Source organism: Etheostoma spectabile, unplaced genomic scaffold (genome assembly GCF_008692095.1).
Source record: "Etheostoma spectabile isolate EspeVRDwgs_2016 unplaced genomic scaffold, UIUC_Espe_1.0 scaffold00569664, whole genome shotgun sequence".
In the NCBI taxonomy this organism is placed as follows: domain Eukaryota; kingdom Metazoa; phylum Chordata; class Actinopteri; order Perciformes; family Percidae; genus Etheostoma; species Etheostoma spectabile.
Window position 1 is genome coordinate 56,538 of NW_022605246.1, and position 19,112 is coordinate 75,649.

At 45.4% G+C, this 19,112-nt stretch overlaps 1 protein-coding gene across 1 annotated transcript; it reads left to right on the top strand.

Annotated features, from left to right (window-relative positions):
* Positions 1 to 2,922: 2,922 nt before the first annotated feature.
* On the top strand, positions 2,923 to 16,909 carry LOC116685221 (NLR family CARD domain-containing protein 3-like). The gene is given in 9 exon segments (XM_032510383.1): positions 2,923 to 2,939; positions 4,145 to 4,288; positions 4,869 to 4,972; positions 5,551 to 7,423; positions 11,777 to 11,947; positions 13,053 to 13,226; positions 16,736 to 16,784; positions 16,787 to 16,824; positions 16,826 to 16,909. Coding segments are annotated over 8 exon segments (2,616 nt in total). The 5' UTR covers positions 2,923 to 2,939; positions 4,145 to 4,163; the 3' UTR covers positions 16,908 to 16,909.
* The last annotated feature ends 2,203 nt before the right edge of the window (positions 16,910 to 19,112 follow it).

Here is a 19,112-nt window from a genome sequence, read left to right on the forward strand (position 1 = left end):
GAGAGCTGTGATGGACGTCTACAATAAGGGACTGGTCCACGGCGTCTCTTTGGAAGGACACGCTGTTAAAGTCTGCTGGTAATAAGTGGACCTGGACTCTGAAAGACATGGAGTCCAGTACAGAGAGGATGGAGTTCTTAGTTTCAGCCACTAGACGGAGACACAACATCCCTGATGGACCAACAAGAAGCAGAATCAGAGACCTGAGGTCATTTTTACAGATCATCGTCCGTCTGGTTTTATTTTCTAAAATAACTTCAAAACATCAACCCTGGTGTCTCCAGTCAGGACACCAACATCATGTCTTTCAGGACAAACATCAACCCTGGTGTCTCCAGTCAGGACACCAACATCATGTCTTTCAGGACAAACATCAACCCTGGTGTCTCCAGTCAGGACAAACATCAACCCTGGTGTCTCCAGTCAGGACGCCAACATCATGTCTTTCAGGACAAACATCAGTCCTTGTGTCTCCAGTCAGGACATCAACATCATGTCTTTCAGGACAATCTGGGCTGCAGTCAGGTCACTGGATGGTAAAATGGTTGGAGGACCTTAAAGACAAATTAATTAATAAAGATAACATGAGTCTTCCAGATATGTATTGATATCAGACCAAGAGCAAGACTAGCTGAACCAGTCTCTCTAAAACCCGTCTCATATGTCCTGGGAGTCCCCCTGGGAAGACATAATAATCACAACTTATAAAGATGACAAAATACATTTTCTCCAAATAAGTCTGGACGCTTTTGCCCTCAGGACATTTACTTATGCCAACAATCAACATAATGTCATATTTATTGATATTACACAGCAACGCTACACAGGCATGTGTGTGTCTAGAACAGTTCTCCTCTATGCAATAATACACATAAACAACATTATAATTCATATAAAACACAAACTATTTATATTTCTTCCCAAAAGGCCCGAGTTCCAGGCTGGGTAGAAAATCCCCAGTAGAGGCTAGAAAGACCCCGAAGAGACCTCCGGGACCGCTAGCCCGTTAGAAGAGACCTCCAGGACCGCTAGCCCGTTAGAAGAGACCTCCAGGACCGCTAGCTCGTTAGAAGACACCTCCAGGACCGCTAGCTCGTTAGAAGACACCTCCAGGACCGCTAGCTCGTTAGCCGTTAGCTGCACCAATCGGGAAGTTTCTGTGTTTTATGGTTATTAAATGATTGAATGATGATGATGATCTGAAGATGATGATTGATGATGAATCAGAAGACGCTCTCGGGTCCTGAGGGTCCTGCGTGCTCATTGGTCCCCTCCTTTAAGTGGCTTTGACCTCTGTTCAGCCTCATGTCATCCTTACTGTTGGGGGGGGGGCAGAGAGATGACCAGCTGTTCAGCCTCATGTCATCGTGGGGGGGGGGGGGGGGGGGGGTTGACTACATGTTGCCTGGTTTTGATGTTGAATGTTTCAGCGGACCAACGATCCAGCATCAAACAGCTGATACACTTTAAAAACACACATATCTTTTCATATTTCTTTCATATTTTATATTTCAACTCCAGTTTTCAGAGATTGATTACATACATGCGTTAGAGGTTTGGCAACACGGCCAATAATACTTTACTAAGCCCACACAAAGCATAAGGTGACTTATAGCAGTTATAATCATGTTTTTAAGTAAAGAAACAGAAAGATTCTGCGCCGCTAGTGTTTAAAGTCCAGCGTGCATCCCCCCAAACTTTTTTTTCTACATCGCCATCAGTCCAAGGAATTAAAATATCCAAACCATGTAATCCAAAACGAGCTGGTCCCTCACAGTCTTGGAGGTTCTGGCCGAGTTTAGACGGATAGAGAGCTGAATAGTTTGGTTTTTATGGGCTGTGATTGGTTCTGTCTTCTCCCCCGCGTCTGCCACAGAGTAACTGAGCACACCGGCACATTCTCTCGCTAAGGATTTGATTGACAGGTCGTGTCAGCCAATCCGTCTAGTGTAACCCGAGCTGGCCCTAATAGAAGCCAATCATGTCGCAGGGTTCAGGGAGGACCAACGTGGGAAAGATTGACAGCTATTCCTTCCAGTTAAAACTAGATGTTATGAAACCAGCCTACCTGTTCAGCCAATAGGAAGACGAGTTGATTGATACCAAAGTTGACCAGAAAATATTAACCCTGTGATGGCTGCAGCTGTGTCAAAGCAAAAATAAGAACTTAGTTATAACATTTATAACCATTTCATCAATTTACAATTACTTATTTCTATAAATTTATGCATGTAGTTATTTCAAGTATGTGTGTGAGTGATGTGGATGTGTTTTTTAATTTGAGAAGTTTTAAATTTTGCACTTTTTGGGTTTTTCTTCTGAAAGGAAATAAGAAATAAGAAAAATGCATGACATATCTGTAGAAATAAATTCATATAAAATCCATTTTCTGAGTCATTTTTTTCTGTTCTAAGTTGAGACATGTGGCTAAGATACTATGTTAGTATGTAGCCCATGTAATATGCTTACAGTAGTGTTTTTTAATAATTTTACAGATGATTTACTTGGACGGAAATAGAGATTCTCTGTTCTGACCTCTGTAGCTCTGTGTCAGTAAGGCCTGTGTGGAGGTGTTTCTCACCTGGAACCCTGATCACCTGTTCACCAGTTACCACTCCACATATTTACTTTAATCAAAATTTAATTTAACCAGTGGTGAGCCATTTGGGGGGGGCGGGGGGGGGTTACACCTTCTTCAGACGTGTTGGGCGCCCGGGGAGCTCAGCTGGTAGAGCAGGCGCCCATATGTAGAGGTTTACTCCTCGCTGCAGTGGGCCCAGGTTTGACTCCAATCTGCGGCCCTTTGCTGCCGCCCCCCCCCACTGAGGTGAGGTCATGTGATCCCCAGTAGGTGGAGACCAGAGAGGGAGGAGCAGTGTAGACTCCATTTAGAGAGGAGAGGAGGAGGAGGAGGAGGAGGAAGAGAAGGCTGAGGAAGGGTGAGTGGCCAACAGTTATTATTCTACTCTTAAAGTCTCTGAGACCATGTGTGTGTGTGTGTGTATCTGTGTGTGTGTGTGTGTGTGTGTGTGTGTGTGTGTGTGTGTGTTTCCTTTTCCTCCAGTCTTAACTGTGACTTGTTCTAACTTGTGTAAGTGTGCGCACCAAAAAACATTTTACACACACACACACACACACACACACACACACACACACACACACACACACACACACACTCAGTCAGCTCCACTCAGGTGAGGTCATGTGATCCCAGTAGGAGGAGACCAGAGAGGGAGGAGCAGAGTAGACTCCATTTAGAGAGGAGAGGAGGAGGAGGAGGAGGAAGAGAAGAATGAGGAAGGGTGAGTGGCCAACAGTTATTATTCTACTCTTAAAGACTCTGAGAGACGACTGGAGAGGAAGAAACATCAAACTGCGAGGTAGGGCATGTAATAATCAGGACAAGTTTCCTTACATAACACGGGTAAAACGAGCAGTCAAATCAAAAGGAGTCCTACAATAACACAAATAAAGTAAAACAGCAAGAAAATACAGTCCAACATGTAAGAAAAGTATAAATTAATAAAAATAAATAATTATTAAACAATAAGAGCAACCAAAGGCCATTGAAAACAAAATTTGTGTTGATATGTTTTAAAACTATCAATGCGGGGGGGGGGGGGTGGGGGGGGGGGACACAACGTGGGAGAGGACTCCAGAGTTTGGAGCTTCCACAGAAAAGGCCCAGTCCCCCTAACCTACCAGGGTTCACGGGTTCCCAGGTATGGGTCGTCTCTTTAAAGGATCTGATTCATCTAATTGTTGAGACAAATATGAAACCCAGTTACCTAAAACCTCGATGGAGGGACAGGTAAAACCAGCTGATTCTGATGTAAGGTCTTCAGAAAGGTCCTGGGGAGCCTGACCATGAATGGCTTCAAAAACAAACACAAGAACCTTAAACTGGATCCTGTATTTAATAGGGAGCCCATGCAGGGATGTTAGAGTTGGTGTGATGCTTTCAACAGACAAAGTGACACAAAGTGCAGAGCAGGGTTGTGTGTGTGTGTGTGTGTGTGTGTGTGTGTGTGTGTTGTGTGTGTGTGTGTGTGTGTGTGTGTGTGGGTGTGGTGTGTGTGTGTGTGGTGTGTGTGTGTGTGTGTTTCTAAATGTGCTGAGTCAGTGTTCCTGTTGTTCCTCTCAGACTGACTCCAGATCAGAAGATGAGTGGTTTGGAGGAAGAGGAGGACGGAGCAGAGTCTGGAGGATCAGACTGGTGGTCTATGAAGACCCGGTCCAGAGATCCTTCTCCAGACCTCAGTGATGAACCTGGACCCTCAGACCCAAAGTAAGAGACAGCTACCAACTCATTTAATGACTCTGGTTCAGGTTTTCCTGCCTATGGCATATATTGATTGTTCTGATTTCTTTAAGTTCTATGGAGTTTCTGGACCATATGTGGTCCCTGAAAGCCAAGAACAGACCTCCATGGGCAGCACTGATCTAAAAGTTCTCAGCAGATTAGTCTAGCATCGCCAGACGGTGAATCAGAGAAATTAAAGCTTTTCTCCGATTCATTGGTAGAAATGCAGCTGTAGCAGGTATCTCACTAGCACTGATGTTCTCCACATTCTTACTGAGACACAACAAATGAAATCCATCTCCAAAAAAAGCCTGAAGGTCTGAAGTTAGACCAGAAGAACAGGAAGTTGTTGTTCTATGCAGATGATCAAATTATTCTTCCATCCATCTTTATCCACTTATCCGGTATCGGGTCGCGAGGGCAGCAGCTCCAGTAGGGGACCCCAAACTTCCCTACCAGGGAGGCCCAGAACGCAGTCTGGACCTGAGACATCACTGTTACATGCTGGTCTTTCACCATGTTCACTTGTTTCAGCAACAAAAGTGATGAAGACATGTCTCCACAGAGAGAGGAAGAGGAGTGATGATTCTGAGGAGGAGCAGCCATCCAGATCGGGATCCAGAACCAGAGCTGGACTGCAGACAGCCAATCAGAGCAGCTCTAAGCAGAGTAAGTCTACGGAGACATCTGTTGAGACATTAAACATTATAAATATTCCAGTTTTTACAGTCGTATAGCGCAGACATTTAACATCGGGGGGGGGGGGGTGTAATGAAGGACAGAGTGGATTATGGACTAGGTACTGGAATGTGTTAGTGATGGTGAACCGGTCCTCGGTAGTACTGACATAATCCGTGTGGGAGCCATGTGGTTTCATGTGTATTATTGCTATTAGTCTCCCCCCCACCAGGGATTGTCATGGTCTATGTCTGAAACCTGCCTGAGTTTAAAAGACATGCTGACCCCCGATGGTTGGCATTGCACCACATAGTGCACGAGTCTTAAATAGCTCCATGATCTACCCAGCACCCGTAGGGGACTGGTCTGATAAGCAAAGGGTCCCTACAATCAGGTTGGTACCCTAAACAGGAAGTCAGTAAATCCGGTACCCAGTCCTAATTTTAAGTCCAACTGAACTTTAACTGCATGTTTTAATGTTAATACAGTAATAAAGTCCTAAAAAGAATCAGCAGCTTGTTCTCTCTTTCTCTTTCTTGTTCTGTCTCTCACCTCTGTCCTTTTTTTAGTGGACGTTGGTCGTCAGGAACAGAAGTCCAGGCTGAAGGAGACATTTGAACGTGTGACTGAAGGAGGTGAAACAGGAAGTAGAACCCTCCTCAGCAGGATCTACACGGTCCTCTACCTCTCAGAGGGACTGAGTGAAGAGGTTAATACCCAACATGAGGTGAGGCAGCTGGAGACAGCCTTCAAGGAGAAGAGCCTCCATCACTCTCCGATCCAGTGCTGCGACATCTTTAAAGCCTCACCTGGCCAACAGAAACCCATCAGAGTGGTTGTGACGAGCGGCGTCGCTGGCGTTGGAAAAACCTTCTCAGTGCAGAAGTTCTGTCTGGACTGGGCCGAGGGGTTGGAGAACCAAGATATCAGTCTGGTGATTCCTCTTTCTTTCAGGGAGCTGAACCTGATCAGAGATGGGCAGTACAGTCTTCTGGAGCTGCTCCGTGTTTTCCATCCAACATTACAGGAGGTCCCAGCAGACCAGCTCGCTGCCTCCAGACTTCTCTTCATCTTTGACGGCCTGGATGAAAGCAGACTTTCACTGGATTTCAACAACGATGAGGCTGTTCCTGATGTCACACACAAGTCCTCAGTCAACCTGCTGTTGACAAACCTCATCCAGGGGAAGCTGCTTCCCTCGGCTCTCGTCTGGATCACTTCCCGACCTGCAGCAGCCAATCAGATCCCTCCTGCATGTGTTGACAGGGTAACAGAAGTACAAGGCTTCACTGACCCCCAGAAGGAGGAGTACTTCAGGAAGAGAGTCAGTGATGAAGAGCTGTCCAGCAGAATCATCTAGACCTCCAGGAGCCTCCACATCATGTGTCTGATCCCAGTCTTCTGCTGGATCACTGCTACAGTCCTGGACCACATGTTGACGACAGACCAGAGAGGAGAGCTGCCCAAGACCCTGACTGACATGTACTCCCACTTCCTGCTGGTTCAGACAAAGAGGAAGAAGCTCAAGTATGCTGAGGGACATGAGACGAGTCCACAGGAGCTGATGGAGGCCGACGGGGAAGTTCTTCTGAAGCTGGGGAGGCTGGCGTTGGAACAGCTGGAGAAAGGAAACATCATGTTCTACCAAGAAGACCTGGAGCGCTGTGGTCTGGACGTCACAGAGGCCTCGCTGTACTCAGGAGTCTGTTCACAGATCTTCAAAACAGAGAGTGGGATCTTCCAGAAATCAGTCTACTGCTTCATTCATCTGAGCGTTCAGGAGTTTCTGGCTGCAGTCTACCTGTTCCACTGTTACACCAACAGGAACACACAGGTAGTCAAAGACTTCATGGGACCAGACTTAAAACATACAATTGCAAAACGAGTAAAACAACCCAAAAAATCTTTTCTTAAGAAGGTTTTAAAGTTTTTTGGAAAGAACGATAGCCGTGGTGACAGGGAACATGACCCTAACTCATCCCTGGATGTCTTCCTGGAGAGAGCCATGGAGAAATCTCTTGAGAGTAAAAATGGCCACCTGGACCTGTTTGTCCGCTTCCTTCATGGCCTCTCTCTGGAGTCCAACCAGAGACTCTTAGGAGGCCTGCTGGGTCAGACAGACAACAGTCCAGAAATCATCCAGCGAGCCATCAACAACCTGAAGGAGATGAACAGTGATGAGATCTCTCCGGACAGAAGCATCAACATCTTCCACTGTCTGACGGAGATGAAGGACCACTCAGTCCATCAGGAGATCCAAGAGTTCCTGAAGTCAGAGAACAGATCTGAGAAGAAACTCTCTGAGATCCACTGTTCAGCTCTGGCCTACATGCTGCAGATGTCAGAGGAGGTTCTGGATGAGTTGGACCTGAAGAAGTACAACACAACAGATGAGGGACGACGGAGACTGGTTCCAGCTGTGAGGAACTGCAGAAAGGCTCGGTAAGTCCAGATCATCATTTTAAATCAGTGTGAAGCTGAGGCCATCAGTATTAGAGGAAACATCCAGACTTTACACACATGAACAATAGAAAGCTTCCACACTATAAAAGATAAAGCTGCTTATTGGAAATAATTCTACATGTTACTCTGCAGATGTCTTAGTTGTGTCCAACGCTGTGAGAATGAGCCGATGGAGATCTAAAGGATCTTCTGTCATCATTAATCCAGCAGACGGCCTTTAGACCGTGGAGACAGAGTCAGCTCTGGGTTTCTAGAACCAGAGATTTCATACACACAGTTATTATTGGGTCAAGGTTCAGCTTTTACATACTAACTTTCATTTAGTTATTTTTATCATATTCATGAGCAGATTCTGAACTATTTAATCTTGAGGATGTTTCTGTTCATTTTCATAATTTTATAGGCATTGCTTTATTTATTTTTTTGTAGATTTCAGTAGTCAAATAAAAAAGTCCATCCATCTTCATCCGCTTATCCGGTATCGGGTAGCGGGGGCAGCAGCTCCAGTAGGGGACCCCAAACTACCCTTTCCCGAGCCACATCAACCAGCTCCGACTGGGGGATCCCGAGGCGTTCCCAGGCCAGGTTGGAGATATAATCTCTACACCTAGTCCTGGGTCTTCCCCGGGGCCTCATCCCAGCTGGACGTGGCTCCTTTCGACACGAAGGAGCAGCGGCTCTACTCCGAGCTCCTCTCGGATGACCGAGCTTCTCACCTTATCTCTAAGGGAGACGCCAGCCCCCCCTCCTGAGGAAACCCATTTCGGCCGCTTGTACCCTGGATCTCGTTCTTTCGGTCATGACCCAGCCTTCATGACCATAGGTGAGGGTAGGAACGAACACTGCCCGGTAGATCGAGAGCTTTGCCTTCTGGCTCAGCTCTCTTTTCGTCACAACGGTGCGATAAACAGAATGTAATACCGCACCGGCTGCTCCGATTCTCCGACCAACCTCACGCTCCATGGTTCCCTCACTCGCGAACAAGACCCCAAGGTACTCCTTCACTTGGGGTAAGGACTTACTCCCTACCTGAAGAAAGCAGTTCATCGGTTTCCTGCAGAGAACCATGGCCTCAGATTTAGAGGTGCTGATCCTCATCCCAGCCGCTTCACACTCAGCTGCGAACCGATCCAGTGAGTGCTGAAGACAGACCGATGACGCCATCAGGACCACATCATCTGCAAAAAGCAGCGATGAGATCCTGAGCCCACCGAACTGCAACCCCTCCCCGCCCCGACTACACCTCGATATCCTGTCCATAAATATTATAAACAGGATTGGTGACAAAGCGCAGCCCTGGCGGAGGCCAACCCTCACCTGGAACGAGTCCGACTTACTGCCGAGAACCCGGACACAGCTCTCGCTTTGGTCATACAGAGATTGGAGGGCCCTGAGAAGGGACCCCCTCACCCCATACTCCCGCAGCACCTCCCACAATTTCTCCCGGGGGACCCGGTCATACGCCTTCTACAGATCCACAAAACACATGTAGACTGGTTGGGCAGACTCCCAGGCTCCCTCCAGGATCCTTGCGAGAGTAAAGATCTGATCCGTTGTTCCATGACCAGGACGGAATCTGCATCGTTCCTCTTCAATCTGAGGTTCGACTATCGGCCGAACCCTCCTTTCCAGCACCTTGGAGTAGACTTTACCAGGGAGGCTGAGAAGTGTGATACCCCTGTAATTGGCACACACCCTCTGGTCCCCCTTTTTGAAGAAGGGAACCACCACCCCGGTCTGCCACTCCTTAGGCACCGTCCCAGGCTTCCACGCAACGTGAAAGAGGCGTGTCAACCAAGACATCCCCTCCACACCCAGAGCTTTCAGCATTTCTGGACGGATCTCATCAATCCCTGGGGCTTTGACGCTGTGGAGTTGTTTGACTACCTCAGCGACTTCCACCAGGGAAATTGACAACAATCCTCCATCATCCTCCAGCGGTGCCTCTACCACAGAGGGCGTGTCAGCTGGATTTAGGAGTTCCTCAAAGTGCTCCTTCCAGCGCTCTATTGCCTCCCCAGTTGAGGTCAACAACGTCCCATCCTTACTGTCCACAGCTTGGAGGATTCCTGCTTCCCCCTCCTGAGGTGGCGAATGGTTTTCCAGAAGCACCTTGGTGCCGACCGAAAGTCCTTCTCCAGGTCTTCTCCAAACTTCTCCCACACCCGCGGCTTTACCTCTGTCACGGCAGAGGCTGCAGCCCTTCGGGCCCGTCGGTACCCTGCAACTGCCTCCAGAGTCCTCCGGCATAACATATCTCGGAAAGACTCCTTCTTCAGTCGGACGGCTTCCCTGACCACCGGTGTCCACCAGGGTGTTCGTGGGTTACCGCACCTTGAGGCACTTAGACCCTAAGACCACAGCTCCCCGCCGCAGCTTCAGCAATGGAAACTTTGAACATTGTCAACTCAGGTTCAATGCCCCCAGCATCCACAGGGATGCACGAAAAGCTCCGCTGGAGGTGTGAGTTGAAAGTCCGTCGGACAGGGGCCTCCTCCAGACGTTCCCAGTTTACCCGCACTACCCGTTTGGGCTTACCAGGTCTGTCCAGAGTCTTCCCCCACCCCTTGACCCAACTCACCACCAGATGGTGATCAGTTGACAGCTCCGCCCCTCTCTTCACCCGAGTGTCCAAAACATACGGCCTCAGATCAGCTGAAACGATTATAAAATCGATCATTGACCTTTGGCCTAGGGTGCTCTGGTACCACGTACACTTATGAGCATCCCTATGTTTGAACATGGTGTTTGTGATGGACAATCCATGACTAGCACAGAAGTCCAACAACAGACAACCACTCTGGTTTAGATCAGGGAGGCCGTTCCTCCCAATCACGCCTCTCCAAGTATCTCCATCATCACCCGTGTCCCCCAGCAGAACTATGGAGTCCCCTACTGGAGCCCCATACAGGACTCCATTCAGGGTCTCCAAGAAGGCCGAATACTTCGAACTCCTGTTTGGTGCATATGCACTAACAACAGTCAGAGTTTTCCCCCCCATCACCCGCAGGCGTAGGGAGGCGACCCTCTCGTCCACCGGGGTAAACTCCAACGCAGCGGCACTCAGCCGGGGACTTGTGAGTATCCCCACACCCGCCCGGCGCCTCAAACCCTGGGCAACTCCGGAGTAGGACAGAGTCCAACCCCTATCCAGGAGTACGGTTCCAGAACCGAGACTGTGCGTAGAGGTGAGCCCCACCAGATCTAACTGGTAGCGCTCCACCTCCTGCACAAGTTCCGGCTCCTTCCCCCACAGAGAGGAGACATTCCACATCCCCAGAGCCAGGGGGGGTCTGGTCCGTCGAAGCCCCTGACCTTGGCACACCCGACCCCTTTGGATCCTCCCACAGGTGGTGGGCCCATGGGCTAAATAAAAAAATAAAATAAATAAATAATAAATAAAAAAGTCATAAATAAAAAGATTGAAATAACAAAAGTTACAGTGCAGTACAACAGTTCAAAACAGTTAAATATAGAAAAGCAGGTGAAAGAGAAGCTTTTAGGCAGGTAGTATGGGACAGTGTGTAAGGAATCAGCAGAGAGAATGGGAAGACTGTAGGATCCCACAGCATCATCACACCACCCTGTCTGTTAGCTTAGCTTACAGATAGAAGCAGAGAGACCCCCCCCCCCCCCTCTCTATGCAGCAGGTCAGAGGGAACCTTGTACAACTCTGTCATCTCCTTCATATCCAAAGTTAATATCCCAAATCACCTTTAAATATGTGAATTAGAATCAAATGTACCAGGAGTGGAGGCGAGCCCCCCCCCCCCGCCCTAATATCTGTAATTATTGTTGGATGTGAGGAACCAAACATCTCCATCCTGGTTAAATAACAGCTGCACCTTTACCTGGTCTAGTTTCCAACGAGGACCATCTTTAGAGATGGGCCGAGCTTTTTAGAGCTCGTTCTTCTCCTTTCATCTGGTCGCCCTAACATTTAAACTGGTAGACAACGCTTTATTTCATCTCTTATAGTTCATCGTCCCCAATCCTGGTTTTTCTTCGGCCCCGGATGACTGGAGGCGAGCCGATAAAACATTTCTTAAAAAATAGAAACTACTTGCCAAAAGATTAATAATGATTGTTGTTATTGTTGTAAGGGAAGAGGGATGGTTTAAAGATATAATTTTCTTAATCTGAATGATCCAGTATCGATTCCACAGAACGGATCTCTGTCTGTCTGCATGGGGGTTTTGAAAGGGGTCCCGTGACCTCTGACCTCAACATATCAGAATCAAACTTCAGACCCTTGTCAATCAAAATGTGATTTTTAGGATCAAAGGTCAGATTTGATTATATTTTAAAATGTTTTATTATCTGTGATCACAGGTTTATTAACTGTAACCTCTCTGAGGCTGAGTGGGAAGTCGTGTTCTCAGCTCTGAAGTCCAACCCCTCCCATCTGAGAGAGCTGGACCTGATAAACAACCTGGAGGATTCAGCCGTGGAGCGTCTGTGTGCTGGACTGCAGAGTCCAAACTGTAGACTGGAGACTCTGAGGTCAGTTCATGTGTTTGTAATCACATATAGTGTATACCTCACTAGGCTGTTGGAACACTTTCTGAAAATTAAACATCATTTGCATGGTATACAAAATATTTTTGAAAATAATAATAATTTTGAAATTACTATTTGAATATGAATCTTTATAAATATGTTGGCTAATGTTTGCTAATCTCAGATTTTTTACTTATGTGCAGTGGGTTGTGGGAGTGAGAAACAAAGGCATTGTGGGACCTGCAGAACTCGGAGCTAATGCTACCTTCCGAGTAATGTTAGTACGGGGAGGGGGGGGGTTAGTTTGAACATTACCATAGCATCCGCATCCACCTAGCCAGAATGCTAATGTTCTCATTAGTAAGCTGGCTCTTGTTTCCTTCATGGAGACAGCTAAAGGTCATGTTAGCTGCCCTCCAGCTGTTAGCGTTAGCTTCACTTCACAGACCTTCTAACAGCTGGATTCTCAGTAACGGGACAATCTGCAAGGAACAGGTTGGAGGAACGTTGGTGACAGCACCGTTGGCCGTTAGCAGCGCCATTAGCATGTGGCTAACACTACTGTTTCTTAGTGTGTGACACATGTTTGTGGCTGTGCTTTCTAACATGATGTCATGTTCTAACCGAGCACCATTAGACTTGTTCCATCATGTTTCATTATAGAGATCTCTGTTGATTGGGTTTGTAGCTGTGGACTCGTGGTGGAAAATTAATGGAAACCACACCACACACACACACACAAACGCACAAAAACAAACAGACACACACAAAACACACACACACACACACACACAGACACAGACACACACACACACAAGACACAGACACAAACACAGACCCCCCCCCCCCCCCCCCCCCCCCACTCGGAGGCTGTATGTCATTCCTCATCCTCCCACACACAGAATCACACACACAAACATGCAGAAACACGCACTCATGTACACACACGCAGACAACAAAGACCTCACATGCACAGACACACACACAGACATGTAGATGAAAACAAAGAGACCAAAGTATATTTCCAAATGCAGCTGTTTAAATGATCAACAAAGTTTTTATTGAATTAGAAATTGATTTTCATCATCATCATTTATTCTTTATTCAGATTGGTCGGCTGCAGTTTGTCAGAGACCAGCTGTGCTTCTCTGGTCTCAGCTCTGAAGTCCAACCCCTCCCATCTGAGAGAGCTGGACCTGAGTACCAACAAGCTGCAGGATTCAGGACTGGAGCTGCTGTGTGGTTTTCTGGAGAGTCCAGACTGTAGACTGGAGACTCTGAGGTCAGTTCCCTGACTCTGTTACTATTAGAGATCTAATATCTTTAATTAACAACTGAAACTAATTCATGTCCAAACACAACTTCCATCTACCAAGTAGTAAATGTTCTGTGTTTTTTTTTTATTTTTTATTCTTTATTTAACCAGGTAATACCCATTGAGATTAAAAATCTCTTTTGCAAGGGAGACCTGGCCAAGATAGGCATCAGAATTACATCACATCATTACATACGTACAAAGACACACACATGAAAACCAAATATGCACTTACAATAAAATCTCAATTAATACATTGACATGTGAGGGAGTCCAACTCAAAGCTTCTCATTCTCAGCTTAAAAATACTCAAAGGAACCAATTTACTAAGTTTCAAGTTCTTCTGCAGCAAATTCCATGTAAAGGGAGCAGAGTAAGCAAAGGCCTTTTTACGGAGAGAGGAGAGAGTAATGACCAGTACTTTTCTTCATAAGAAGTGAACATAAATAAGACGGAAGCGCACCAAGAATAGCCTTATATATAAATGTATACCAATGACAAAGCCTCCGTGTGGCCGAGGCAGACCCCCCTACACGAGAATACAGCTCACAGTGATGGGTGCCAACTCTACAATTAGTAATAACTCTCAACGTATATCACCATAATCCAGCACAGTTAAAAAAGTTGATGCCACTAACCGTTTTTTGACATTAAAAGAAAAGCACAGCTTATTTCAAAAGCAAAACCCAATTTTAGTCTCAACTTTTAAGCTTTTCTTTTAAGCCTCATGTTCACTTTCTAGTGAACATGAGGCTTAAAAGATAGGCAGTCATCAATAACATACCAAGATACTTATAAGTTGTAACAGTCTGTATTTCACGTCCATCAAGAGTAACCACTGAGGGAACATTCAGTGGCCTGTTCCGAAGGTCTGTGAAAAGCAGACATTTGGTTTGTCTGCATTGAGCTTTCAGCTGTAGCAAAGTATTTTGGACCACATTGAAAGCATTCTGTAAATGTGCAATAGCTTGTTTAAGAGAGGGTGCACAGCAGTAAATAACTGTGTCATCTGCATAAAAATGAAAGGTTGCATCAGACACATGCCGATTAAGATCATTTATATAAATAGTAAATTAAAGAGGGCCTAATACAGAACCTTGTGGAACCCCTTTAAAGATTGGTAAAATACCAGATTGAACACCATCATGCTTAACGCACTGAGTTCTGTCACTAAGATAGTTTGAGAACCAAGAGACAGTTTTGTTTGAAAACCCCGATTTAAGAAGCCTAATCTTTAAAACATCAGATGATCACCGTGTCAAAAGCTTTGACAAATCAATAAAAAGTGATGCACAGTTCTGCTTCTTGTCACGAGCACAGAGATATCATTTATCACCTTCATCGCAGCTGTGATGGTACTGTGTTTTTTTCTAAAACCTGACTGAACTGGGGATAAAATATCCTGTGCATGCAAGAAGTCTTTCATCTGATCACTCACCAGGGATTCAAGCGTTTGGCCAAAACAGACAAATTAGTAATTGGTCTGTAATATTTAAGTTTGACGGGTCACCCCCTTTCAGTAATGGACAAACAAATGCAGATTTCCATATTTTGGGACTAGTGTTGCTCTTAAAGTAACGTTAAAAAGGTACGTTAGAGGCTGTGCTACACAATCAGCAGCTATTTTTAAGAAATAGGGTTCTATAAGATCAGGTCCTGGGGGTTTTCAGGAATCAGTCCTTTTAGGGCTTTTTGAACCTCATCCAGTGAAAATGGAGCAAGATTGAAGACACTTGTAGTGACTGGTCCATCTCTACAAGATGTCACAGTATCAGGACAAGCAGTGTCAATAAAGAACCCGACTGAATTCAATGCTCATTAAAATGATTCAATATCTACAGCTGGTCATAAACTACTACAGACTCTTTCATAATAGAATAAGGAACATTAATACTATCTTTGTTAGGAGAAAGTAATTTTATAGCCTTCCAGAATTTTCTAGGGTCATTTAAAGTATTAGTAGTGGCTGACAGATAAAATCAGATTTTGCTTTCTTAATAGAGGAAGAACATTTATTTTTAAGCTGTCTAAAAACAAGCCAGTCAGACGAAAGCCCGATTTTCTAGCTCTGTAGTTCATATGTTGATGGTTCTTGTAGTCCATCCAGTCCGCAGTCCCAGAAGACTTGTGCTTATTAACTGTTGAAGCCATTACTCTGATTTCTGTTTGATCCTCTTCACATGCATGTCATTTATATCATGCTGACACCTATATTCAAATAATACGGATCATAATTACTGTTGATGATGATGATGATGATGAGGTCAGGGGGGGGTAACTCTATATGTAGACCTCACCTGGGACAGGTGGAGGTGTGTGTGTGACTAGAGAGCAGAGAGCACTAAAGAACTATTTTTCATTTTTTGAGACAAACTTTTTTTCTTTATGTTTAAAACAAGTTTTATTTATGTTGCTGTTGTGCAAAAACTGAACGGATGTGTTGATTTACTGACACACACACACACACACACACACACACACACATTAGACACACATACACACACTCACACGGACACACACACAGAAATACACACACAACACATAGACACAACCAGAAATACACTCACAGACACAAAGAAACACACACAGAAAGAAGCACACACACAACACACACACACCACACTCATACTCACAAACAGACCACACACAAAGTACAGAGATAAAAGCACACAGACAACGAAACATACACACAAATACGCACACACACAGAAATACACACATAGAGACACACAACAACCACACACACACCACACAAAGAGACACACAGAAACACTCACAAAAACACAGACGTACACACACGACACGCAAACACAGACATACACACAAAAACACATAGACGCAAACACACACAAACACAGACACACATACCACACACAACACACAAACGCATTCATACTCACAAACACACACACACATATATAGACAAACACACAGAGAAACAGAGATAGAGACACACACAGACACAGAAACTTACACATGCAAACACAATCACACACATGTACACACACATATGACACACAAACACACCGAAGACATACACACAGACTCCCCCCCTTCCCCCCCCCCCCACCCCACCACCCCCCTCCCGGAGGCTGTGTGTCATTCCTCATCCTCCGTCTGTCCTCTGCTAACGAGCACTGATCACTCCTGCTGTGTCCCACTTCTGATGGTCAGCATTGTTCCAAATCAACACTTATGTTGAAACCTATGACAGTCGCTTTGAAGTCTCCAGCAGCCAGACCCACGTGACGCTCTATAAAAACTAAAGTAACGAGCCAATTATGTGAAATGTAAGGAGTCAAAGTAAAAAGTCAAAAGCAAAGTCGCCGCAAAAAAGTAAGTAGAAATATCTAAAAAACACGTAGATGAAACAAAGAGACCAAAGCATGTTTCCAAATGCAGCTGTTTAAAGGATCAATAAAGTATGCATTGAATTAAAATTGTTTTTTCATCTTCATCATTTATTATTTATTCAGATTGAGGTATTGCAGGTTGTCAAAGACCAGCTGTGCTTCTCTGGTCTCATCGCTCTGAAGTCCAACCCCTCCCATCTGAGAGAGCTGACCTGAGTATCATGAGCTGCAGGATTCAGGACTGGAGCTGCTGTGTGGTTTTCTGGAGAGTCCAACTGTAGACTGGAGACTCTGAGGTCAGTTCCCTGACTCTGTACTATTAGAGATCTATATCTTAATTAACAACTGAAACTATTCATGTCCAAACACAACTTCCATCTCCAAGTAGTAAATGTTCTGTAGTTCATATGTTGATGGTTCTTGTAGTCCATTCAGTCTGCAGTCCCAGAAGACTTGTGCTTATTACTGTTGAAGCCATTACTCTGATTTCTGTTTGATCCTCTTCACATGCATGTCATTTATAATCATGCTGACACCTATATTCAAATAATACGGATCATAATTACTGTTGATGATGATGTTGATGATGATGATGATGATGATGATGAGGTCAGGGGGGGTAACTCTATATGTAGACCTCACCTGGGACAGGTGGAGGTGTGTGTGTGTGACTAGAGAGCAGAAGGACAAACTATTTTTCATTTTTTGAGACAACTGTTTTTTCTTTATGTTTAAAACAAGTTTTATTTATGTTGCAGTTGTGCAAAACTGAACGGATGTGTTGATTTACTGACACAACACACACACACACACACATACACACACACAGACACACACACACACAGAAATACACACATCACACCCACACAGACACAGAAATAGCACACGTACACACACACAGACACACACACACACACACACACACACACACAGACGCTCACACACACATGAGACACCCAACACCTTATACACAAGCACACACATGCACAAAAACACACAGAAAGACCCACACACACAGTGACACACACACCCACCCACACACCACACACACACACACCACACACTTACAGACAGAGACACACACACACACATGCACACAGAGACAAACACACCATACAGAAATACACCACACCACACGCGCAAACACACAAAACACCTGACACACAACACACACCCATACACACGACACACACACACACTGACAAAGACACACACATGCAGACAGACACACACAACACAACACACACACACCACACACACACCACACACACACACAGACAAAGAACACACAGATATGTAGATGAAAACAAAGAGACCAAAGCATGTTTCCAAATGCAGCTGTTAAAGGATTCAATAGTTTTTATTGATTTAGAAATTGATTTTCATCATCATCATTTATTCTTTATTCAGTATGAGGGGCGGCAGTGTCAGAGACCAGCTGTGCTTCTCTGGTCTCAGCTCTGAAGTCCAACCCCTCCCATCTGAGAGAGCTGGACCTGAGGGACAACAAGCTGCAGGATCCAGATGTGAAGCAGCTGCGTGATCTTGTGGAGAGTCCAGACTGGAGACTGGAGACTCTGAGGTCAGTAGAGGGTTGGACTCAGTCCATGCTGTCTCAGCAGTATTGAACTAAACAGTTAGTATCAACGCACAGATCCAGTATTTCCTGTAGACTTCCCAACCTTCTCAATTGAGCTGTGAGAGGAGAGAGAGGACAGTCAGCCAATCAGATGAGCCAGAAGCTTGTTGTGATCATGTGTTTGAGTTGTGTGAGAGACGACTGTTGTTGTTGTGTTGATGTCTGCAGGAAATAAATCTGGATTACAGCTGACAGCATGACATCATGATCAGCAGACATCAACCTGTCCAACCATCAAATCTGATCTCAGTGTTTCTTTCTCATCATTTCAACACTAAACAGCTGATCACTTCATCTTAGTCACAGCTCTGAGATCAGTCTGACTGAAGAAATCAAGTGTTAAGGTTCATCTGATGAGGATTTAGTGGACCTCTCCCCAGAAGATAACTGCTTTATTCTGTTTATCTCTTCAGGGTGGATGACAGAGTCTACAGGGCTGCACCTGCCAGACAGGAAGCAGGTGAGTAATACTCAAAGAAACATAACGGGGCTGTTAAAGCAGGACCAGAACTGGAGACTAGCTGCTGGAGCTTTAAGGTGCTGGTTGGTCCCAGGAACCACAGCAGGTCTGCTGCTTTCTTCTTCTCTGTCTTCAGTCTCTCATTTCTGTTCAATGTTGTTAAATGGTGTGGAGAAACTCGGTCTTGACTTTGTACCGACCCCCTTTGGACGTGGTCTGGACTTAACCATGATTTATTATCTCCATTGGGACTTTATTGGAAGTTGTCAGTAGATAACAACAGGAACCATGAGGAGAAAGACCTGCTCCTAAGGGCTCTGATGGACCTCTGGTAGACATTTATTAATGTGGGTCACCAGGATTTCCAAAGGGGAGTTTAACCCTCTGCTTGTCCTCTTCTC